At 36.3% G+C, this 21490-nt stretch overlaps 1 protein-coding gene across 6 annotated transcripts in view; it reads left to right on the top strand.

Annotated features, from left to right (window-relative positions):
- Window positions 1-21490, top strand: part of LOC127877698 (ras GTPase-activating-like protein IQGAP1) — a 112382-nt gene that overhangs the window by 37197 nt on the left and 53695 nt on the right. For all 6 annotated transcript variants that reach the window (XM_052423818.1, XM_052423820.1, XM_052423822.1 and 3 more), the window contains 7 exons: window positions 8388-8680; window positions 10013-10106; window positions 12605-12765; window positions 14729-14822; window positions 15591-15791; window positions 19469-19632; window positions 20140-20221. In XM_052423818.1, coding sequence (XP_052279778.1) covers window positions 8388-8680; window positions 10013-10106; window positions 12605-12765; window positions 14729-14822; window positions 15591-15791; window positions 19469-19632; window positions 20140-20221 — 1089 coding nt within the window. The remainder of the gene's footprint in view (window positions 1-8387; window positions 8681-10012; window positions 10107-12604; window positions 12766-14728; window positions 14823-15590; window positions 15792-19468; window positions 19633-20139; window positions 20222-21490) is intronic.

The raw sequence follows: 21490 nt of genomic DNA, 5'->3' as shown, positions 1-21490 counted from the left end.
ATCAAGATTGCAACTGTTTTGTTAGACCCTCTCTTAACTATCCTGCAAATGAATGTCAGTTACACTACGCGACCCGTGATTGTTTCCTAATTCGCGGAGTCAAGGCGGACAGTTTGTTTTTTAGTGGAAAATCACCGCGATTTCAGGTGATTTGTCACTCTGCCATTGCGCAAGAGCAAGATAATCTGCGCGCTGATTCCCCTCAACTTTGCGGTGATTTGCCGTGAGCGCAGTTGATATCGGTGACATCGATGATTCGCCAATTCATGCATATAAACCGAATCGTATTGATAACTGTATACATAACGCTTTTCTAATGTTCACAATTATCAAATAATCCAACATAATTACAACATCACATACGAAAAAATAATCTTAAACATTTATGTCAGTAAATATGTTTGAGAATTTCATTAACACAACCATATGACTATGCCATTTTTCAGAAGTGTAAAGATTACAGTGCATAATGTGGGACACAGCTTTCATTGGACGAGCATATTTAAATTTTGATCGAATGCAATACGATCTTACAAAAAACGTTTTATTGCGTCATACGCCTTCAATTAAAAAAACGTTTTCCTCCTGGAAATTGTGCTATTAATGCATAATATTATCAAAACAGTTTTTCGACACGTAAAGCATTGTAACAAATTAATAATCAATTCAAAACAAATGTACCATGAGCAGGGATCATATTTTTTCGGTTTTGTCGGTCCTAGACCAATTGGGGTCATGAAAGACCGATTTAAAATACTAAACAGTCGGTCTGATTTTGTTTGCTAAAATTCCCATGTCATGAAATCGATTACACAGTGCACATGCTAACACCCCCTAATGACATTCATATCTTATCTCAATTAGGTGTTATAAACCATTCGCTGCAGTCTCTAAACCAGTCAGGACCGGTTTATTGCACCTCAGACCAAGATTCAAAAACTTGTGAACAGCGAAATAAAGTAGCGTCCAAAATTAACGAGGGTGGTCGAAAGTTGTGCACCTTATACACTGAAAGCACTCGCTGTAACTAAACAAAACATGCCAATATATTTTCCACCAGCATAATAATCCGGTAATATAATTATGAATGAAAGTCGCGGATCTGATCGACAGAACAGCCGAAAGTTATTTTTATGGGCGGAACTTCACATCAAATAGTACACAAGAAAAAAAAAATGCATTTTATAAATCTTTAGTAAAAACCGCGTTAGAATTGAAATAATTCGTGTACTTTATAGTTTGTTGGTGAATAACCCACGACCGGAAAATAAGATGCATGGTTTTATATCACTCGTGCTTCGCTCTCGTGATTTATTCCCTAAGCATCTAAACTATCGGCCGTGGGTTATTTGACAACAAACTATAACGTACACGAATCATTTCTTAATTATTTTGTTTTGTTATTGTCAGTAGCCAACCCATGTGCGATTGTAGCCAACCTACGCACAGACATTTGTTTGGTTCAATGATAAAAAAAAGTCTGATTAAACAACATGAAACAACAATGAAATAGCAAATGATAAACCAGTTGAGAAAACTCAAATGTCCCGTTAAAAAAATGACTTATAAGGGAATTTTACTGGTACATTTATTATACCACCTTCATGAATGGCAAAATCAATGGTATATTATTTTAACGTAATTTGTCATAATTTCGGACATAAATTTTCAGATACTTTTTCCCTTTCCCCATTTATATCCAGACTGTTTGATGTTGCGGGAAGATATGATCCCTGACCATAAGTATAAATGTTCCGTTAAATTCCCAAATGAGAATTATAATTTATAATCCAAAACACACTTCCGATGTTTTAGTGTTAACACGACGTTTTCAAAATTAATGCTTCCAATATAGTCATCATATATATTTCCTGACAAAAGAGCGCGAAAATTATGCGGCAATATACAAGGTCAAGGTATAAGAGCGTGCAAGTATTGATTTTTTTTAATACAAACTGTGTAGTGCAGAGAACATTGAATTCTGTTGATTTCAGTTAAATGTTTCTTTGGTATTTTTAAAACAATTACATAGCCAACAATTTGTTATTTCTTTTAAAGTCATTTAAAATCAAACAAGCCATATCCGTATCGTTACTGATAAAAGTAAAACATAATTCCTTGACTGGTATAGTTTTTTTGTTGTGAGAGACCATCTGAGTAAACGCCGAAAAATATATGCAAACTGTTATTTTTTGTCAATGCCCTTTGATCCATTCTCGCACTTAATTGGCAGCGCCATCCTGTTGTTTCTGTGATTGTCACATCTTTTTATAGTTTGAACACATACAAAGAGTGCCAATTAGACACTAGAACAAACACTATCACCCGCTGGACAGTACACAATAAATAATCAAATGTTGAGGTTTTTTTTGTTTTGGGCGTGAAAACCCAGAGAAATGCATGTACATTATACATCATCATCAAATTTATTGAACTCGGCTAACGCTAAGTGCTACGTTAATATACTCGTGTTTTTTTTTCAGCAAAACAAACACAATGTTAATGGCTTTAATATGTAGGCAATGATGTAATAACAACATATTATATAACACGATGTCATAATTACATATACTTAAAAATAGAACAGTAATGTATTTCCGGCTTATCAAGCATTGTGAATGTATGTACAACGCTCCGAAAGTAACGTGAGTAACACGAGTTATTCGCATTGGAGCCTGAAACAAAAAATAAATAAGTATACACTGTAACTCCAATATAGTGCGGTCCATTATAACGCTGTGTCCAATATAACGCGGGGGGTCCTTGGATCCCGTTTTTTCTCCAACCTTCCATTTCTGACTCAAATCCATGTTATGCAACTCTCAGAAAATTCAAAGTAGCCGGCGATCACAGCTTGATTGCTTTATCTGTCCGTTTAACTGATTTTAATCGATTAGAGGTTAAACGACACTCGACAGCTAATTGGTGTTAATCTGTTGTGTAATGTCAATAAAGGTGTGAAAACTCGCGAGTCCGTGTTTATTACATGTTTTCTTTATCAGAGCGGTTCAGTGCGCTAATTTCAATAAGGCAAGTGCAAGCGGAATAATTATCAAATTAAAGTTATTTAAAACGATTACCTGTTTATGTTTTGTATTTATCGTGTATTGTATTTCATTGTATAAACTATGCCTGTGTGTGTTATTGTTTATTATATGCTACACATGCTTGATAAATAAAAATATCTGTGTCTGTGTTTAATGTTTCAGTACGTATATGAAAAAGAAATGAAAAAATCCTGCATTTTATTTACATGCTAACGCAGTGTAATAAGTAACAGAGATGCACTTAAATTTGTGCCTGTTATCAGAAAGTCCACGGAAAGCACGTTTTTTACATGCTGCGTATGACGCAATAAAATATTACTTTGTACATGTATCGTATTGCATCTAAATTTAAATTCGCTTGTCCAATGAAAGCTGTGTCCCATAATGCACTGTACTAATTTTTCTGAAAAATGGCGTAGGCATATGAATTTGTTTACGAAATTCATAAACATATTTCTTGTCATAAATGTTTAACATTATTTTTTCGTAAGTGATGTTGTAATTATATTTGATTATCGGATAAATGTGCACATTAGAAAAGCGGTATGTATACTGTTATCGTTCGATTCGGTTTATATGCATGTATTTGCGGATGACAACACAGCATGACAATACACAGGACCTATATTATAGGCTATACTTTACCTGTTTTTATAGCCCCCGTAAATAAATAAGCTCAAAACTTGTAACGCTGTCCGTTTATAACGCTGTTGCGTGGCTTGGACCCCGTCATCCGCGTTATATTGGAGTTACAGTGTAGCATAATTTAGTCCAAATAATTAGACGTAATCTACCGATTACATTTAAACTTTAAATAAAAGTGTTACTTAAACAATTTTCCGTGTCTTAAGGCACGAATATTTTGCTAAACACTGTTAACAAAAGAGCTACACGTTATAATTCTTAGTGACATTCAAAAATAAGTATTAACATAATTAATAACGTCAATAAACACACACGGTAAGATCAAAGTTTAAATGGAAAACTTATATCAAATTTCTCTTAAATTACCAAATTATAAGTTTCGTCTAAATCAAATACCATGTATAGAGAAACAAGGTATTTATAACCGACCAATTAATGACCAAACACTATGCAACTTTCAATTTACACAGTGCTACATGTATATGGCAGCAATATGGAATTTGAACAGTGGAAGTGTATTCGAGCCTGGAATATAATTGCTTGTAAGTTTAAATAAACATTCTGCTAATGCAATTAATTAAATAATGTTTACATGTTATGTTCAATAATTATTGCATGATCATTCTGCGCTGTTATATTGATTTGGAGCCGTTAAAGCTTCTGACATTACTTCATCAAGTTCATGTCAGAACGGGAGTATTTTAGCTTATACGCCCATTGTATACAACAACAACAAAAGCTTTATTATTGCACTGTATAATGTAAGTGTATACATGTATGTTACATGTACATGTTAGTGTAACCTTCAACGTAAATCGCTTAAAAAGGTGAGCCACGGCGGTTCGGGGTGATTCGCGCTGATTGCGTAACAGCGAGATACATCGCGCGACTGTCACCGTGGAGTCCCGAGACATCACCCTAATTTTCTTGTCGCTCGGAATCACCGCGATTTGTCACGTTGCATCGATTGCGGTGATGCGAGAATCGCGTCAAAAATCACGGGTCGCGTAGTGTAAAGCTTGTGATTTTCAAGAATAATGTACATTAATATAAATACTGACTTGTGATGATTTGAAATCTGGAGGGGTGTTATAAGTATCTGTCTTAAAAAATGAATAAATAATTGAGCTGTGCTCTGTGAAAAGGGGGGTTTAATGCATGTGCGTGAAGTGTTGTCCCAGAGTAGCCTGATTAACCTCAATCAGGTACGACACTTTCTGCCTTAACTAATTTTTTGCTAAGAAGAGACTTTCTTTAAATGAAAAATATCATTCAAGTGGAAAAGTAGTTCTGGGAAGACTTTTAATGCAAATACATGAAAACCAATTTTCACAGAGTGCTGCCCAAATATTTGTCTTGATTACAATAATCTGAATTATTATACCCCCACAAACGAAGATTAGGGGGATATATAGGAGTGAGCTTGTCGGTCAGTCAGTCTGTTGGTCTGTCGGTCTGTCAGTCCGTATTAAGTGTCTGCTCTCTAATTCAAGTTGTTTTTATCCGATCTTCACCAAACTTGGTCAGATGTTGTATCTAGATAATTTTAAGGCCAAGTTCAAATATGGGTCATGCCATGTCAAAAACTAGGTAACACCAAACTTGGTCAGAAGTTGTATCTAAATGATGTGTAGGCCAAGTTCGAACATGGGCCATGCAGGGTCAAAAACTAGGTCAAGGGGTCACTTAGTACGTTTTAAACATTTTCTGGTGTTTTTTGTGAAGTCAACATGCAAAATATTCTGTGTCAATGTGGCATGTGGGGGGATTCATCACGTCTGTGACATAGCTCTAGTTAGCATAGCCAACATTATTGTAGATTCAATATGCCTGTTGGTCTGTCGGTCTGTCAGTCCGTATTAAGTGTCTGCTCTCTAATTCTAGTTGTTTTTATCCGATCTTCACCAAACTTGGTCAGATGTTGTATCTAGATAATCTTAAGGCCAAGTTCAAATATGGGTCATGCCATGTCAAAATCTAGGTCACACCAAACTTGGTCAGAAGTTGTATCTAAATGATGTGTAGGCCAAGTTCGAACATGGGCCATGCAGGGTCAAAAACTAGGTCACGGGGTCACTTAGTACGTTTTAAACATTTTCTGGTGTTTTTTGTGAAGTCAACATGCAAAATAGTCTGTGTCAATGCTGCATGTGGGGGGATTCATCACGTCTGTGACATAGCTCTAGTTAGCATAGCCAACATTATTGTAGATTCAATATGCCTGTATTGAAGACAATGACAGTAATCATCATGTAAAGACCTATTAGAAAATTTACAATATGAGCATCACAAGAACTTCACATTGTATTTTTTGCCCCCCCCCCCCCCCCCCCCCCCCCCCAGTAGGGTGCAATATAGCACTGGCACTGTCCGTTAGTCTGTCTGTCTGCCGACCTGTTTCTGAAGTTTTTTCTTAATTTTTTTGTGTCGCCTAACTATGCAGGGCTTACTCTGCCAATTGCCAAATTAGCCAATCCCTACAAATAAGGAAATTTGGCTACAAAACATTCCATTTGGCTACAAAGTTTTCTGCATTATCACCCATTAAATTTCCAAAATAATAAGAATAAAGACATAAAAAGTAAATTTGGCTACAGAAAAATTTTGAGCCAGAGGGAGCCCTGCTATGGTCAGGGGACATATAGGTTTTACTTAGTCTGCGGTGTCGGCAGCGGCGTCACACTTTTCGAAAAAGGCTCATAACTTTTGTGTCCCTTCAGATATTGCTTTCATATTTTGTATGCATGTGTATACGAACAACCACTTTTTATGCCCATAAACATTTTCTTCCCCTGGGACCTTTACCTTGAACTGAGCGTACAGGTTTCGAAATCTTCGACCGCGATTTGCAAAAGGCTCATAACTGCACTGTGTCCCTTCAGATATTGATTTCATATTTTGTATTCATGTGCATCTAAACAACACCTTTCCATTAGCATACAATGTTTGATCCCTGTGACCTTTACCTTGAATTGGAGGTCAGCGTACTGGTTTCGAAATCTGCGACCGCGATTTGAAAAAGGCTCTTAACTACTGTGTCCCTTCAGATATTGCTTTCATATTTGGTATGCATGTGTATCTGGACAACACCTTTCCATGAACATACACTGTTTGACCGCTGTGACCTTGACCTTGAACTTGAGGTCAGTGTTTAGGTTTTGAAATTTTGACCGTGTTTAGAAAAAGGCTCATAACTACTGTGCCCTTCAGATATTGCTTTCATATTTGGTGTGCATGTGTATCTGGACAACACCTTTCCATGTGCATAAATTTTTTGACCGGGTGACCTTGACCTTGAACTTGGGGTCCGCTTTTAGATATTGAAATCTGCGACCATGACCTCAAAAAGGTTCATACCTACTATTTCTTGAGCTTTACTTTAAAAACTAAATATTTTTTAAAGATTCATTCATTCATTAAAAATAGTTTTGCTTATTCAATATGTTACTAAAAAGGTAAAAGTTTGATTGTAACAACATTAATAATTAACGTCTCATCCCCAATATAATAGTAAACAATTAACACAGGTATGCTACCATCAGGTGACCCATTCAACACGCAGAGTTCTAGTATATATATACCTTATCTTTTGGTAAGTGAGGTAACCTTTATGATTTACAGATCAAGTTCAAGTTACGTTCTGGTCCTTTGATATTTAGTTGCCTTGGGCTGAACAATTTTCTCATGAATAACAGTTTTCCAGACTTGTTTCCGAAAACCTTTCAGATACTTAACTGATTTGTGTGTGTGTGTGTCCACCTATAGGACTAATAGATAAAGGCTGAGTTTTGTTATGGTTGATTGATATTTGACAAAGTTATGAGCACTGGATTTTTCTCTAAAATAATATTTTGCCAGATTTTTAAATTGTTGAACACTTTCAAATATTGACATGATTTTAGAATTGTAGATCATATTTGAATTTTTAATTGTTCCCTGATACATGAGTCGTGTTCTCAGAAAACTGGGCATAATGCATGTGCATAAAGTGTCGTTCCAGATTAGCCTGTGCAGTCCGCACAGGCTTATCATGGACGACACTTTCCGCCTATATTGGATTTTTGCTTAGACGAGACTTCATTTAAAGTGATATTATGGGCATCTAACAGTTTATAGGTGTCTATCGCAACCGTTGTTTATTTTTTCGTGTTTTCACTTCATATACACTTATATTTGTTAATGCAGCATCAACATACTAAAACAATATCCCGGAAAGAGAAAAATAATGCATTTGAATATCAATCGTACTTTCGTTGACAACTGATCACGCATGTACAATGTGAACCTAAATTTAGTTTTAGTGCAGATTCGTTTATACGACACAAAGGCCCCATTTTGTTTTACGGATCATTTCGGCTTACAGGACTGGGAGGGTCACGTAAAATATATAATATAAAATATATTTTTATAAAAACTGGTAGCAAGATGAGTTGCAGATAATTGGTCAGTAACCACATTTTAAATTACTCTTTTGACCTGTTAATTCTTTTCAGCTCAATTCAACAGTGAAAAATGCCCATAATATCACTTTAAACAAAAAATGTCATAAAAGTTGAAAGTGTCGTCCCTGAAATACCTGTGCGGACTGCACAGGCTAATCTGGAACGACACTTTACGCACATGCATTTTGCCCTATTTTCACAGAACAAGACACATATGAATTAAACATACTAACCTCACATTGCCATATTGCAGAGGAGGAGATCAGTGCAATGCGCCAGGAGCTGGACAAGTATGGCATCCAGATGCCCACATTCAGCAAGATAGGCGGTATCCTTGCCAACGAGCTGAGCCAGGATGACGCAGCACTGCACGCAGCCATTATTGCCATCAACGAGGCCATCGAGATGCAGGTGCCTGCTGACATCATGGCGGCGCTAGGCAACCCTGCTGCCAACATGGTGGCCGTCAACAAAGGCCTTGCTGAGAACTACAGCAGGAGCCTTTATGAGGCGAAACAGGCCAAGGTTGAGAAAGCAAAGAATAAGGCATGTACTGTACTTGGGTTTTCTTTTGTGTTTTTAACTAGGGCTGTAACGAATACACTAGGTGACGAATACGATACGTATCACGAATACAGGGTGGCGAATACAAATATTTATTCGTGATTATAAATTTCAATGAACAAAAGTAATACTGACAACTTGACAAGACATTATATAGTATGAAACTATGAGTATTTGTCAATTTGATTAATTGAGTATCATTGCATACTAAAAATATGAACTATAACACTTTGAAATAACAAAACACTGACTAGAACTGCTTAAACTTTGAACACAGTTTTGAAAACATGCCTAGTACCAATGAAATCCTTGAGTAGAACAATTAAGCGACTTGACATGAAATTATATGAAATTGCACATCATACTTTGTGTGTATGTTTGAGCATCAAATCGCCCTAATTTACCTTAATAAACATTAAACAACCATCGAAAAAAAAATTCAATTCAATGTCGTAAATATTTAACCGGTGCCGCCATTTTCGTTGATAATCTCACTGTGTTACATAGTGGGTGGGGTAAACATGATGAAATACGCCGGGATAAGGAGAAGAACATTTAAATATAGGGGTTAATTGTATGAACCTTCATTTGTAAGGTAAGATGAGATGATTAAACTTTCAAACTCGAAACCACATTGTTTGTATTCGTCAAATATTCGGTTCGGGAGGTGGCTAATAGTGAATATGATTCGCCCACAGCCGTATTCGAGTAATTCCAATATTCGAGTGTATCGTTATAGCCCTATTCTTAACTGTCCTGAACGGTTACCTGAATACTGTCAAACTTGAGAACAGCTGTAAATTAAGGGAAATGGCCAAAGGACAGGTTTAGACAAGTGACCTGCATTGTTCTATTAAGGTGACCACTTGTATATGTTTGGAAAGTTTAAATTTTTGCTAGGTCATTACTCCACACAGTCATATGAAAACAGTTAAATGTAAACCCTGGCTTATTGCAGAAAATTAAGTGTAATAACAATTATGTTTCGAATAGACTTTGCATTCATATCTTTTAATCATCGTATGAATTTATCAACAATAATATTGTTGTTTACTCCCACATCTCATTCATTCAGTAAATCCCACAGTTCGTTTTATTCCTATTGAAAGATATTTTTAAATTTTGGTCATCACGTGTCTTTGTTTTCACTTAAAAAAAAGTTTTAATAGCGCATTGCTGTTATAAATCAAAAGAACGGCATAACAGTATTGTTCTCATTCAAAGAAAATGATTACAAAATGGCCCAGATTAGCCTGTGCACACTATACAGGCTAATATGAGACAACACTTTACGCCCATGCTTTCTGTTTCCAGCGAGGGTCAGAGGAGGGTATGGGCAAGGAGTTTGACGTCTATGACGAGATGCTCACACAGGCAGAACTCCAGGGAAACCTCAATCTAGTCAACAGTGAGTATGGGTGTTCACTGCAGAATGGTCAAGGAATTGTTGATACAAACAAGAGATTATGGAACTTTATATTGTTTTTTATGTCCCCCAGTCTATACTGGGGGACATATTGTTTTCGCCCTGTCTGTTTGTTGGTTTGTTTGCGTCAAACTTTAACATTGACCATAACTTATGCAATATTGAAGATAGCAACTTGATATTTGGCATGCATGCTTATCTCATGAAGCTGCACATTTTGAGTGGTGAGAGGTCAAGGTCATCCTTCAAGGTCAAAGGTGAATTTCACAAACACATCTTGTTTTATTTTATTGTTTATTTTCATTGTTTTTAATAGTTTGTCATTATTAGAAAATACATGCAACATATAGAGTATGAATAAAAAAGGTTTCATGTGCAATTGTTTTTTTTAATTTGCATTGAAAGTTTAGTTAAGTTAACAAATAAATAAAGAAAGAAACACTCATGTCATAATAATTTTAAATTATTTTGCTTTAACCTACAATAGATTTTTAGCTCACCTGATCGCTCAGGTGACCTTTTGTGATCGGTCTTTGTCCGTCATATGTCCGTCCGTCCACATTTGGTTTGTAAACACTATAGAGGCCACATTCCTTGTCTGATCTTCATGAAACTTGGTCAGAAGATATGTCCCAATGATATCTCGATCGATGTCGAAACTGGGTCATGCTGGATCAAAAACTAGGTCACTAGGTCAAAAAAAGAAAAAACTTGTAAACTCTGTAGAAGTCACATTTCATGCCCAATCTTCATGTAACTTTGTCAAAATGTTTGTCTTAATGATATGTTGGTTGGGTTCAAAAGTGGTTCCGGTCTGTTGAAAAACATGGCCGCCAGTGAGCGGGGCAGTTTTCCTTATTTGGCTATAGAGAAACCTTGTATGCACTCTACAGGCAACATTTCTAGTCCGATCTTCATGGAACTTGATCAGAAGATTTGTCCCAATGATACCTCGATCAAGTTCGAAACTTGGTCATGCTGGGTCAAAAACTAGGTCACTAGGTCAAAAAAAAGAAAAACCTTTTAAACACTGTAGAAGTCACATTTCATGCCCAATCTGCATATAACTTTGTCAAGATGTTTTTATGCCCCCTTTCGAAGAAAAGGGGGCATATAGTGATCGGGCTGTCTGTCTTTCCGTCACACTTTGCGTTTAGGTTTTGAAAAATGCTCATAACTTCTGTCCCTTGAGATATTACCTTCATATTTGGTATGCATGTGTATATGGACAAGGCCTTCCAATACGCACAAATTTTTTTACCCCTGTTACCTTGACCTTTAACTTAGGGTCCGCGTTAAGGTTTCGAAATCTGCGTTTAGGTTTCGAAAAATGCTCTTAACTTCTATGTCCCCTGAGATAAAGCCTTCATATTTGATATGCATGTGTATATAGACAAGGCCTTTCTATACTAGCAAAATTTTGACCCCTGTGACCTTGACCTTTAACTTAGGGTCCGCGTTTAGGTTTCAAAATCTGTGTTTAGGTTTCGAGAAATGCTCATAACTACTTTGTCCCTTGAGATATAACCTTGACATTTAGTATGCATGTTTATATGGACAAGGCCTTTTCATATGCACATAAAATTTTGACCCTTGTGACCTTGACCTTGAACTAAGGGTCCACATTTAGGTTTCGAAATCTTCGTTTAGGTTTCGAAAAATGCTATAACTTCTATCAGAGCGTTTAAAGGGGGCATATGTCATCCTATGGTGACAGCTATTGTTCTTAATGATATGTTGGTTGAGTTCAAAAGTGGTTCAGGTCTGTTGAAAAACATGGCAGCCAGTGGGCAGGGCAGTTTTCCTTACTTGGCTATAGAGAAACCTTGTATACACTCTACAGGCAACATTTCTTGTCCGATCTTCATGAAACTTGGTCAGAAGATTTTGTCCCAATGATACCTCGATTGAGTTCGAAACTTGGTCATGATGGGTCAAAAACTAGGTCACAAGGTCAAAAAAAAAGAAAAACCTTGTAAACACTGTAGAAGTAACTTTTCATGCCCAACCTGCATGTAACTTTGTCAAAATGTTTGTCTTAATGATATGTTGGTTGAGTTCAAAAAGGTGAGCGAACTTGGGCCAGCTTGTTTTATTAACCTGTCGCTAAATAATACATGACTTTTCCCAGTTAGTTAACTTACATTTAACACTCATTTCTTTATTGTAATACGCATGTGTTTCTTATTCAATAAATGGCAGCAATTAAGCGTTGCCCGTTTGTTGTATCAGTTAGTTTCATTGAAACCTGTAAAGTGGATACTTCCAGCTTGTCTGGTAAATTAAACCTCATGTGGGAAAACTGGGCTAAATGCATTCGAGGACTGTTGTCACAGATTAGCCTGTGCAGTTTGCAAAGGCTAATCAGGTTCAATACTTTCTACCTTAACTGGATTTTTGTTAAGAGAGACATTCTGTAAATAATGTGTGTATTAAGCACAGTTTTCCCAGAATTCAGCTGATACGTTTATCATTCCCAGCATCCCATGCATTGAGTGAGCTGAATACAGCCTTGCTCAAGGAGGACCCTGCCTCAGTGCTTGCCTACTTGAAGTCCAGCGCGCTCGGCATTCGCAACGTGAAGGATGAGAACATAGACCAGTATGTCATCCAGTTACAGGCTGCTAGACTGGTGAAAAAGGTGGGGAATACAGTTGTACACAACTAACCTGCAATGTTTTGTTAGACCTGCATAAGTACAGCATACATGGTGTGTTTATATGTCTGTAACTCTTTTAATAGTAGGGGGGACCACTGGGAGTTAATATTGTTTACATAATTTGTCTTATTATACCCCCACAAACGAAGTTTAGGGGGGTATATAGCAGTGAACTTGTCTGTCGGTCTGTCGTTCCGTATTAAGTGTCTGCTCTCTAATTCAAGTAGTTTTCATCAGATCTTCACCAAACTTAATCAGAAGTTGTATCTAGATGATGTCCAGGTCAAGTTTGAATATGGGTCATACCGGGTCAAAAACTTAGTCATGGGGTCACTTAGTGCGTTTTAAACATTCAGCATGTTGTTCGCTCTCTAATTCAAGTAGTTTTTATCCAATCGTTACCACACTTGGTCAGAAGTTTAATCTTAATTATCTCTAGGCCAAGTTTGAACATGGGCAATGGCGGGCCAAAAACTAGGTCAATGGGTGACATGGTGAGCTTATGTGACCGTGTGATGTCCGGTGTCGGCATGTGTGTGCGTGTGTCCGTCAACAATTTGTTTGTGTAGACAGTAGAGGTCACAGTTTTCATCCAATCGTTATGAAATTTGGTGAGAATGTTTATCTTGAGGAAATCTGGGTTGGGATTGTATTTGGGTCATCTGGGGTCAAAAACTAGGTCACTAGGTCAAATAATAGAAAAAGCGTCAACAATTTGTTTGTGTAGACAGTAGAGGTCACAGTTTTCATCCAATCTTTATGAAATTTGGTGAGAATGTTTATCTTGAGGAAATCTGGGTTGGGATTGTATTTGGGTCATCTTGGGTCAAAAACTAGGTCACTAGGTCAAAAACTAGGTCACTAGGTCAAATAATAGAAAAACCTTGTATAGACAATAGAGGTCACAGTTTTTATCAAATCTTTATGAAATTTGGTCAGAATGTTTATCTTGATGAAATCTGGGTTGGGATTGTATTTGGGTCATCTGGGGTCAAAAACTAGGTCACTAGGTCAAATAATAGAAAAACCTTGTGTAGACAATAGAGATCACAGTTTTCATCCAATCTTTATAAAATTTGATCAGAATGTTTATCTTGATGAAATCTGGGTTGGGATTGTATTTGGGTCACCTGGGGTAAAAAACTAGGTCACTAGGTCAAATAATAGAAAAACCTTGTGTAGACAATAGAGGTCACAGTTTTCATCTAATCTTTATGAAATTTGGTCAGAATGTTTATCTTGATGAAATCTGGGTTGGGATTGTATTTGGTTAGTCAGGTGAGCGAATCAGGGCCATCATGGCCCTCTTGTTTAACATTAAGCATGGTGTCTGTTCTCTAATTCAAGTAGTTTTCATCCGATCTTCACCAAACTTGGTCAGAAGTTTTATCTAGATGATTTTCAGGCCAAGTTCAAACATAGGCCTTGCTAGGTCAAAAACTAGGTGAAGGGGTCACTTAGTGAGTTTTAAACATTGAGCATGGTGTCCGCTCTCTAATTGAAATAGTTAATTTCTGATCTTCACCAAACTTAGTCAGAAGTTTTATCTAGAATGATGATCTCTAGGCCATGTTCAAACATTGGCCATGCCGGGCCAAAAGATAGGTCACGGGGTCACCTTATGCGTTTTACACATTCAGTATGGTGTCCGCTCTCTATTTCAAGTACTTATAATCCGCTGTTCACCAAACTTGGTCAGAAGTTTTATCTAGATTATCTCTAGGCCATGTTCCAATATGGGCCATGCTGGGCCAAAAACTAGGTCACGGGGTCACTTAGTGTGTTTTACACATTCTGCATGGTGTTCCCTATTTCAAATACTTTTCTTCATTCCCTCTTCATATGGGGGTATTCGTCACGTCTGTGACAAAGCTCTAGTTGATTTCTATTTAATACAATGTCCATATGTGTGTTTGTGTGTGTATGTGATGTTCATGTATTGTAGAACAACAACAATGGAGAGGATGTGGCGTTAGACAAGGATGACATACAGCAGGCCGTCAACACAGCAAACCTGGAGGCAGATGCAGAGTATCAGAGTAAGGACTTCTCACTGTGTTCAATAAGCTATTAATTCCTTTCTAATGGAATTTTTTGTTTAAACGAAGTCTCTTTTTAACAATAATCCCATATAGGCCCAGAATTTGTCACGATTACATTTGGTTGTCACACCTGTATTGTAACATAAGAGGCATGTCTCACTGTATTCAATGAACCATTACATTCAATATTGACACATCATTTAAAGGATAAAGCTGCTAATAATAAACTAGGACCTGTGTGGAGTTTACAAAAAAATTGATGTGACATAAAAACATTGTGATTTAGGATAGACAATTAAACCAGTTCAAAATTAATGATAGTATTGCGAATGCATAGATATCTTATGAAAAAGGTTTAAATAGTCTCAAACCATTTCTCAAATTGTAAAAACTTGTGTAATTATTGGTTAAGTATTAATACAAGTTGGTGAAGGATTTCTATATGATTGTAAAGAGGCCATGTAGGTTTGAATTTTAGAGCTATTAAACATTCCATGTACCCCTCAATTATTAGCTGTTATATATGTCAGACATAATTCTTGTAGACTAGATTGTGAGCCTTGTCCTGGAAAAACAGGGTTCAATGCATGTGCGTAGTGTCATCCCAGCTTAGCCTGTGCAGTCCACAAAGGCTTATCAGCGATGACACTTTTCGTCTAAACTGGATTTTCACTACGAAGAGACTTCCTTTAAACAAGAAATCTATAAAAGCCTAAAGTGCTGTCCCTGATTAGCCTGTGCTCACTTGATCTCATAATTGTGCAGAGAGCCTAGCGGTGACATCAGTCAACACATCCATAGACACCCGGGATGTACCTTTGCTGATGAAGACCCTTCAGCATCCAAAGTCTCAACTGCCCGAGTGCTACGAGTTTGCAGGCACCCTCTACATGGCAGAGTTCATCAGTATGAAGGAGGAGAAAAATGAGGACCTCAACTACGATGAGATGTATGGTGCAGTCAAAGGTGAGCTGGAATACTAATAGTTGGATTGTTTACTTGTGTGACAGATTGACGGCAGGGAGTATGATTCTTGTACACCTTCAAGCAGATTTCCTTCTTATAAGTGTCAAGATTATCTACAAATATTCCTTACCTTTCTGGGCATATTCAAAATGAATAAGTTGTGATGTGTTGTTACATTGAAATATTAATAATCTCAAACCTTTTCTCAACTAAAGTTCATGTTGGATAGAGTTTAGATGTTTTCCACTAAGGATAGAAATACATAGTAAATCCAACAAAACGCCCTCTGTTATCATCGATTGGGTCTTTGCTTCCTTTTTTAGCTCATCTATTTTTTGAAAAAAAAATTATGAGCTATTGTCATCACCTTGGCGTTGGCGTTGGCGTCCGGTTAAGTTTTGCGTTTAGGTCCACTTTTCTCAGAAAGTATCAATGCTATTGCATTCAAACTTGGTACACTTACTTACTATAATGAGGGGACTGGGCAGGCAAAGTTAGATAACTCTGGCGTGCATTTTGACAGAATTATGTGCCCTTTTTATACTTAGAAAATTGAAAATTTTGGTTAAGTTTTGTGTTTAGGTCCATTTTATTCCTTAAGTATCAAAGCTATTGCTTTCATACTTGCAACACTGACTAATTATCATAAGGGGACTGTGCAGGCAAAGTTATGTAACTCTGGCATGCATTTTGACAGAATTATGTGCCCTTTTTATACTTAGAAAATTGAAAATTTGGTTAAGTTTTGTGTTTAGGTCCACTTTATTCCTACAGTATCAAAGCTATTGCTTTCATACTTGCAACACTTATTAACTATGATAAGGGGATTGTGCAGGCAAAGTTATGTAACTCTGACTGGCATTTGGACAGAATTATGGGCCCTTTACTCTTAAAAATTAGAAAATTTTGCTAAGTTTTGTGTTTTGGTCCACTTTACCCCTTAAGTATCATAGATATTGCTTTCACACTCGCAAACTATCATAAGGGTACAGTAAAAAAACAAGTTGCATAACTCTGGTTGTCATTTTTACGGAATTATGGCCCTTTTTTGACTTAGTAACTTTGAATATATGGTTAAATTTTGTGTTTCGATCCACTTTACTTCTAAAGTATCAAGGCTATTGCTTTCAAACTTCAAATACTTTCATGCTATCATGAGGTTACTGTACCTGGCAAGTTGAATTTTACCTTGACCTTTGAATGACCTTGACTCTCAAGGTCAAATTATAAAATTTTGCTAAAATTGCCATAACTTCTTTATTTATGATTAGATTTGATTGATACTTTGACGAAACTACTCTTACCTGACATACCACAACAATAGACTCCACCCAAACCATCCCCCGTGCCCTCCCCCCCCACCCCCCCCCCCCTAATTTTTTTTTTTGTTTACATAAAATTGTTCTACTAAAAGCATAAATTAAAAAAAAAAAATGTGTGCAGTGTAAATAATGCAGAACTTCCTTACGTTTTTGTTTAAGATCATCTCACAAATGACCACCACACCCTCACACTTTACCCCCCCCCCCCCCCCCCCCCCACCCAACCCCCCCCCCCCTAAATTATTTTTTTGAAACGGTTAAAAAAACACAAATATTTATTTTTTTTTTGAAATATTGTCCAACCATCGCACCCAAGAATCCCCTAACCCCACCAACCCCCCCCCCCCCCACCCCCGAATTTTTTTTTTTTTTGCATTTTTTTTCCGCATTTTTGGAAGATAATGTAATAAATGTCCACACCCCCACACTATTCACCCCTCTTCACTCCACTCCTCCCTCTTTTGTGATTGAAATTGAGAGTCCCTTCACCTTTAAAAAGAAAATAGATGAGCGGTCTGCACCCGCAAGGCGGTGCTCTTGTTTCTTTAACCTTCCATTTTGGTCTCTAGTGTTTTCATAAAATTCAAATATATCAGTGCTGATTGCATAATTCCTTGATTAAAATAGATTAATGACTAACCATTAATGGGGCATTTCAAGTTTAAGTGTGATAATCTATTGTTTATCAGTGTTTTATGCAATTATTGACAGCTGTGACAAGTTTAATTAGGCATGTATTATTTGATTATTATTTGTAAATAATATGTATATAAATATTGTCTGCTAAAATGCAATTGAAAACTCAACAGGAAAAGATACATTAAATAAGTAATCCAGTGGATAAAGTTACATGCAAAGGCAGGGTAATTTTAAACAGAAAATCACTTTCATTGTCGCATGATTTTCAGAAAGCCCCAGGGAAGGACATTTTTTTCATTACAACATATGATGCAATAACACATCGCTTTGTATTATATTGCATTCACTTGTCCATTGGTTGTTATAATTATTTCTGAAAGGTACCCAATGAATAGTCTCTCCCATAATGCTCTGTCAACTTAACACTTATAAAAAATGGCATATATATGTGTTTGTGATATTCTTTAACACATTAAAAGTCATAAACGGCTAGCATTATTATTTTTATAATTGATTGTGTAATTATAATGGATTATCGGATATATATGCAGAGCTCCAGATAAAATTTTGGTCTAATTCTTATTTACTCCCTATTTTAAAACTTAATTCTTATTTTACCTCTATTTATAAAATTAATTATTAACAATATATTACAAAATAATTGTTTATTTATTGTTTTTGACACATCAACAAATTGAGTCATTTACGCAAGAGCTTATAAATTCATCAATTATTGACGAAACCATGCTTTGGGTATTTGAATCTAATTGAAAGAATGCATGCAGCGTGGGCTTTTGACACTGAAATGGCTTTTTTGCCTTCCACGCTTCGATCGGCCATTTTGATTTTTTATGTAAAACGGTCACTGACACTTCGGCTTAGGTCATAATGGCATTTTGGTCGCCATTAAAGTCATATCAAAAACTATATTTAACATTTAATTTTAATGACATTTTGAATAGGTATACAGTATATTACTTGTTTATAAAAATTACGATAAGGGTAATTAAAAAGGTACAATAAACGGTAATGACTCGCCTGCAATACTAGGAGAACAGAATCGAGACCGTCTGGCCTTTCAACTGTTCTTAGGTGTGGCTTTTCCTCACAGCAAACGCTAGAGTGACGTTGACTTAAAGTTGTAGTTTTAATTGAGTGCCTAGACCAGTCAAAACCGGGATGAAATGTTTACCGTATAAAATTTGCTACTGGAAGTCTAACGCACGTTCGAAAATGTTCAATTCGTGTTTTATTTTTTTAATGCGTAACTTAACGCAAAGAGTTTAAATCTAAATCATTATTTAAGAAATTTAATTCGTTTTTACGCCTTTACGCATGTTATCTGGAGCACTGTATATATGCACATTAGGAAAGCAGTACCTATGTTTACAGTTGTTGATATGGAATGTTTAATACAGTTATCAATATGGTATGTTTATATGCATGTGTTTGTGAATTACATTACAACATGGCAATAAATGTGCTGAGAACATACAACAATGATCCTTATATGTCGCTGTCTTGTGTCTGGGACCCAGTTATTCGCATTATATTGGACTAACATTGTTTGCTGTCTTTTAATTTTGTTTATATTAAGCTTACTGGAGCGCAACATGCTCTTGGTCAGCTTTTGTGATAACCTTTTGAAGTTTTTCTTGTGCGCCGTCTAAAGTGCATTGCCAATATTAACCTTGTGCTTTCTTCTACAATTTTCAGTGCTGTCTTCCATTGCGAAGATCAATAGATGTGTTGACACGGGCAGCCCTGAAGAGACCTATCAGGCCCTGTCAGCAGACACTGCATGTATTCCCAGCCTGGATGAGGAGAACAGTGACCGGTACCAGAAGGCACTCGTGGAAGCCAAGAAAGCTAAACGTGGGGTAAGAGCAATGCCTAGATGTTGCTAATAAACTTATTTCCTTGCTTATTCACATTGGAAGATTTTCAGAACTGGCATACATTGATATTTTTGTTTGAGCAAAAGAAGGTAACAAACCTTCATATTTAAGTCCGAGAATGAATATTAACAAAAAATAGTATCTATTTTATTCAAAGCAGGAATTGTGCGTTATCCCAGTTAAATGGTTTGAAGATCACATACATGAAGCATGGAACAGAAGTGCACTCAAATAGCACTTAAAAAAAGATATGACATGTAAACTGAAAAATTTGCAAGTTTGTTTAAGCATTATAATGTTGACAGAAAAAAGATATCAAAGTCATCTATTTTTACCACTGTGAAGACAACTTTGTCCTTTTTTTTTAAACAATTTGAATGTAATATGCTTTTAGTTGTTTGTATACATAACCTAATAAACCAAACCAGAAAATTTCACATGTTTTGTGTGACATATACTTTATACTGGTTTATTATGAACTTCTTCCAGGAGGAGTGTGAGTTACTGACCCATGCAGACATCACAGATGTCGTGGAGCAAGTGAACAGTCAGGTGGAGGAGGAACACCTACGTAAGTCAGGCCTGAATGCTCATGAAGCAGCATAGAAACTTCCCATTAAGTCACCTTTAACATCTTAGTTACAGACATTCCCAAGGACCTGCCCTGGACCTGACTGACGATTTAAATACAGGTCCCATTGAAAATACAATATTTGTGGTCCGAATGTCTGGGAAATGATTAAAAAGGAAAGGTTGATACATTTCATATAATTTAATTCTGGAAGAAAAAGTGAACTTGAATGAAATACATGCAAAAGAAAGAACATTGTATTTTTTCATCCAACAGCTAAAATTATAGAAGGAAACTCTGGTTGTCATGGAAACTAAAATTGTGCTTTGCATTCCTATCATCCTTTACACTGTTACTTCATGCACATTGCAAACTACTTTTTGGCCTTGTACTTTCGATTAGGAAGGTTAAATTAAGTTGACTTGTAGACGATTGAAAATTTCAATTTATACTCCATTGAATAAATATATATCAAACAAAGTACTTTATAAGAATAAAACCTCTAAGTTATTAGTCCAAAACAGAGTTTCTATTGCTGTTTAAAGTGAATGCAAAACAAATTACCAAACTGTGCTTGTTTATCTGCTTACATAACTTGACTGGGTTACATCATTGATCCAGATAAAGGACACTAGTGTCTGGGCATTTTGAAACGCAACTGCATTTAAAAAAAAGAACAAAAACAAATTTGTTAAATTGATATCCCCCCGCAAAAAATTAATTTTTGAGAAATACCGATGGAGGGACTAGCAGACAAACTGACAGACACACAGCGCTTTCTACATCCCTTTGCTTTTGGCGGGGAATAATGGCGTTTTGGTGTGTTTACTATGGATAATAATAATGATTCGGATGAAAGTGTTGGAATATATAGCTGGAATAAAAACTGTGAGATTGTATCGTATATTTTTTTAACAATGTTGAATGTACAGGAATAACACAATGTTTTGAATTAAGTCTTTTTGTTCAACAGTTTTGAGAACAGGTTGTGTGTAATATTATTGTCCCCTACCGGTGAAACCGGAGGGGACTTATGGTTTGTGCTCTGTCAGTCAGTCAGTCTGTCGCTCTTTTCGTCTCAGTTTTCTGGATCCTGCGCTAACTTAAAAAGTTCTTCATATTTTTTCATGAAACATGCAACATGGATTGATGGCCATATGGACATTATGCACGTCATTTCATTTTGTTCCTATGTCAAAAATTGTGGTTGCTATGGGAACCAAAAAAATATAAAAATTTCTGAAAATGGTGGAATTTCTGACAATGGTG

This window comes from Dreissena polymorpha, chromosome 4 (genome assembly GCF_020536995.1).
Source record: "Dreissena polymorpha isolate Duluth1 chromosome 4, UMN_Dpol_1.0, whole genome shotgun sequence".
Lineage (NCBI taxonomy): Eukaryota > Metazoa > Mollusca > Bivalvia > Myida > Dreissenidae > Dreissena > Dreissena polymorpha.
Note: the sequence above shows the minus strand (reverse complement) of the source record. Positions and strands in the feature narration are given on the sequence as shown.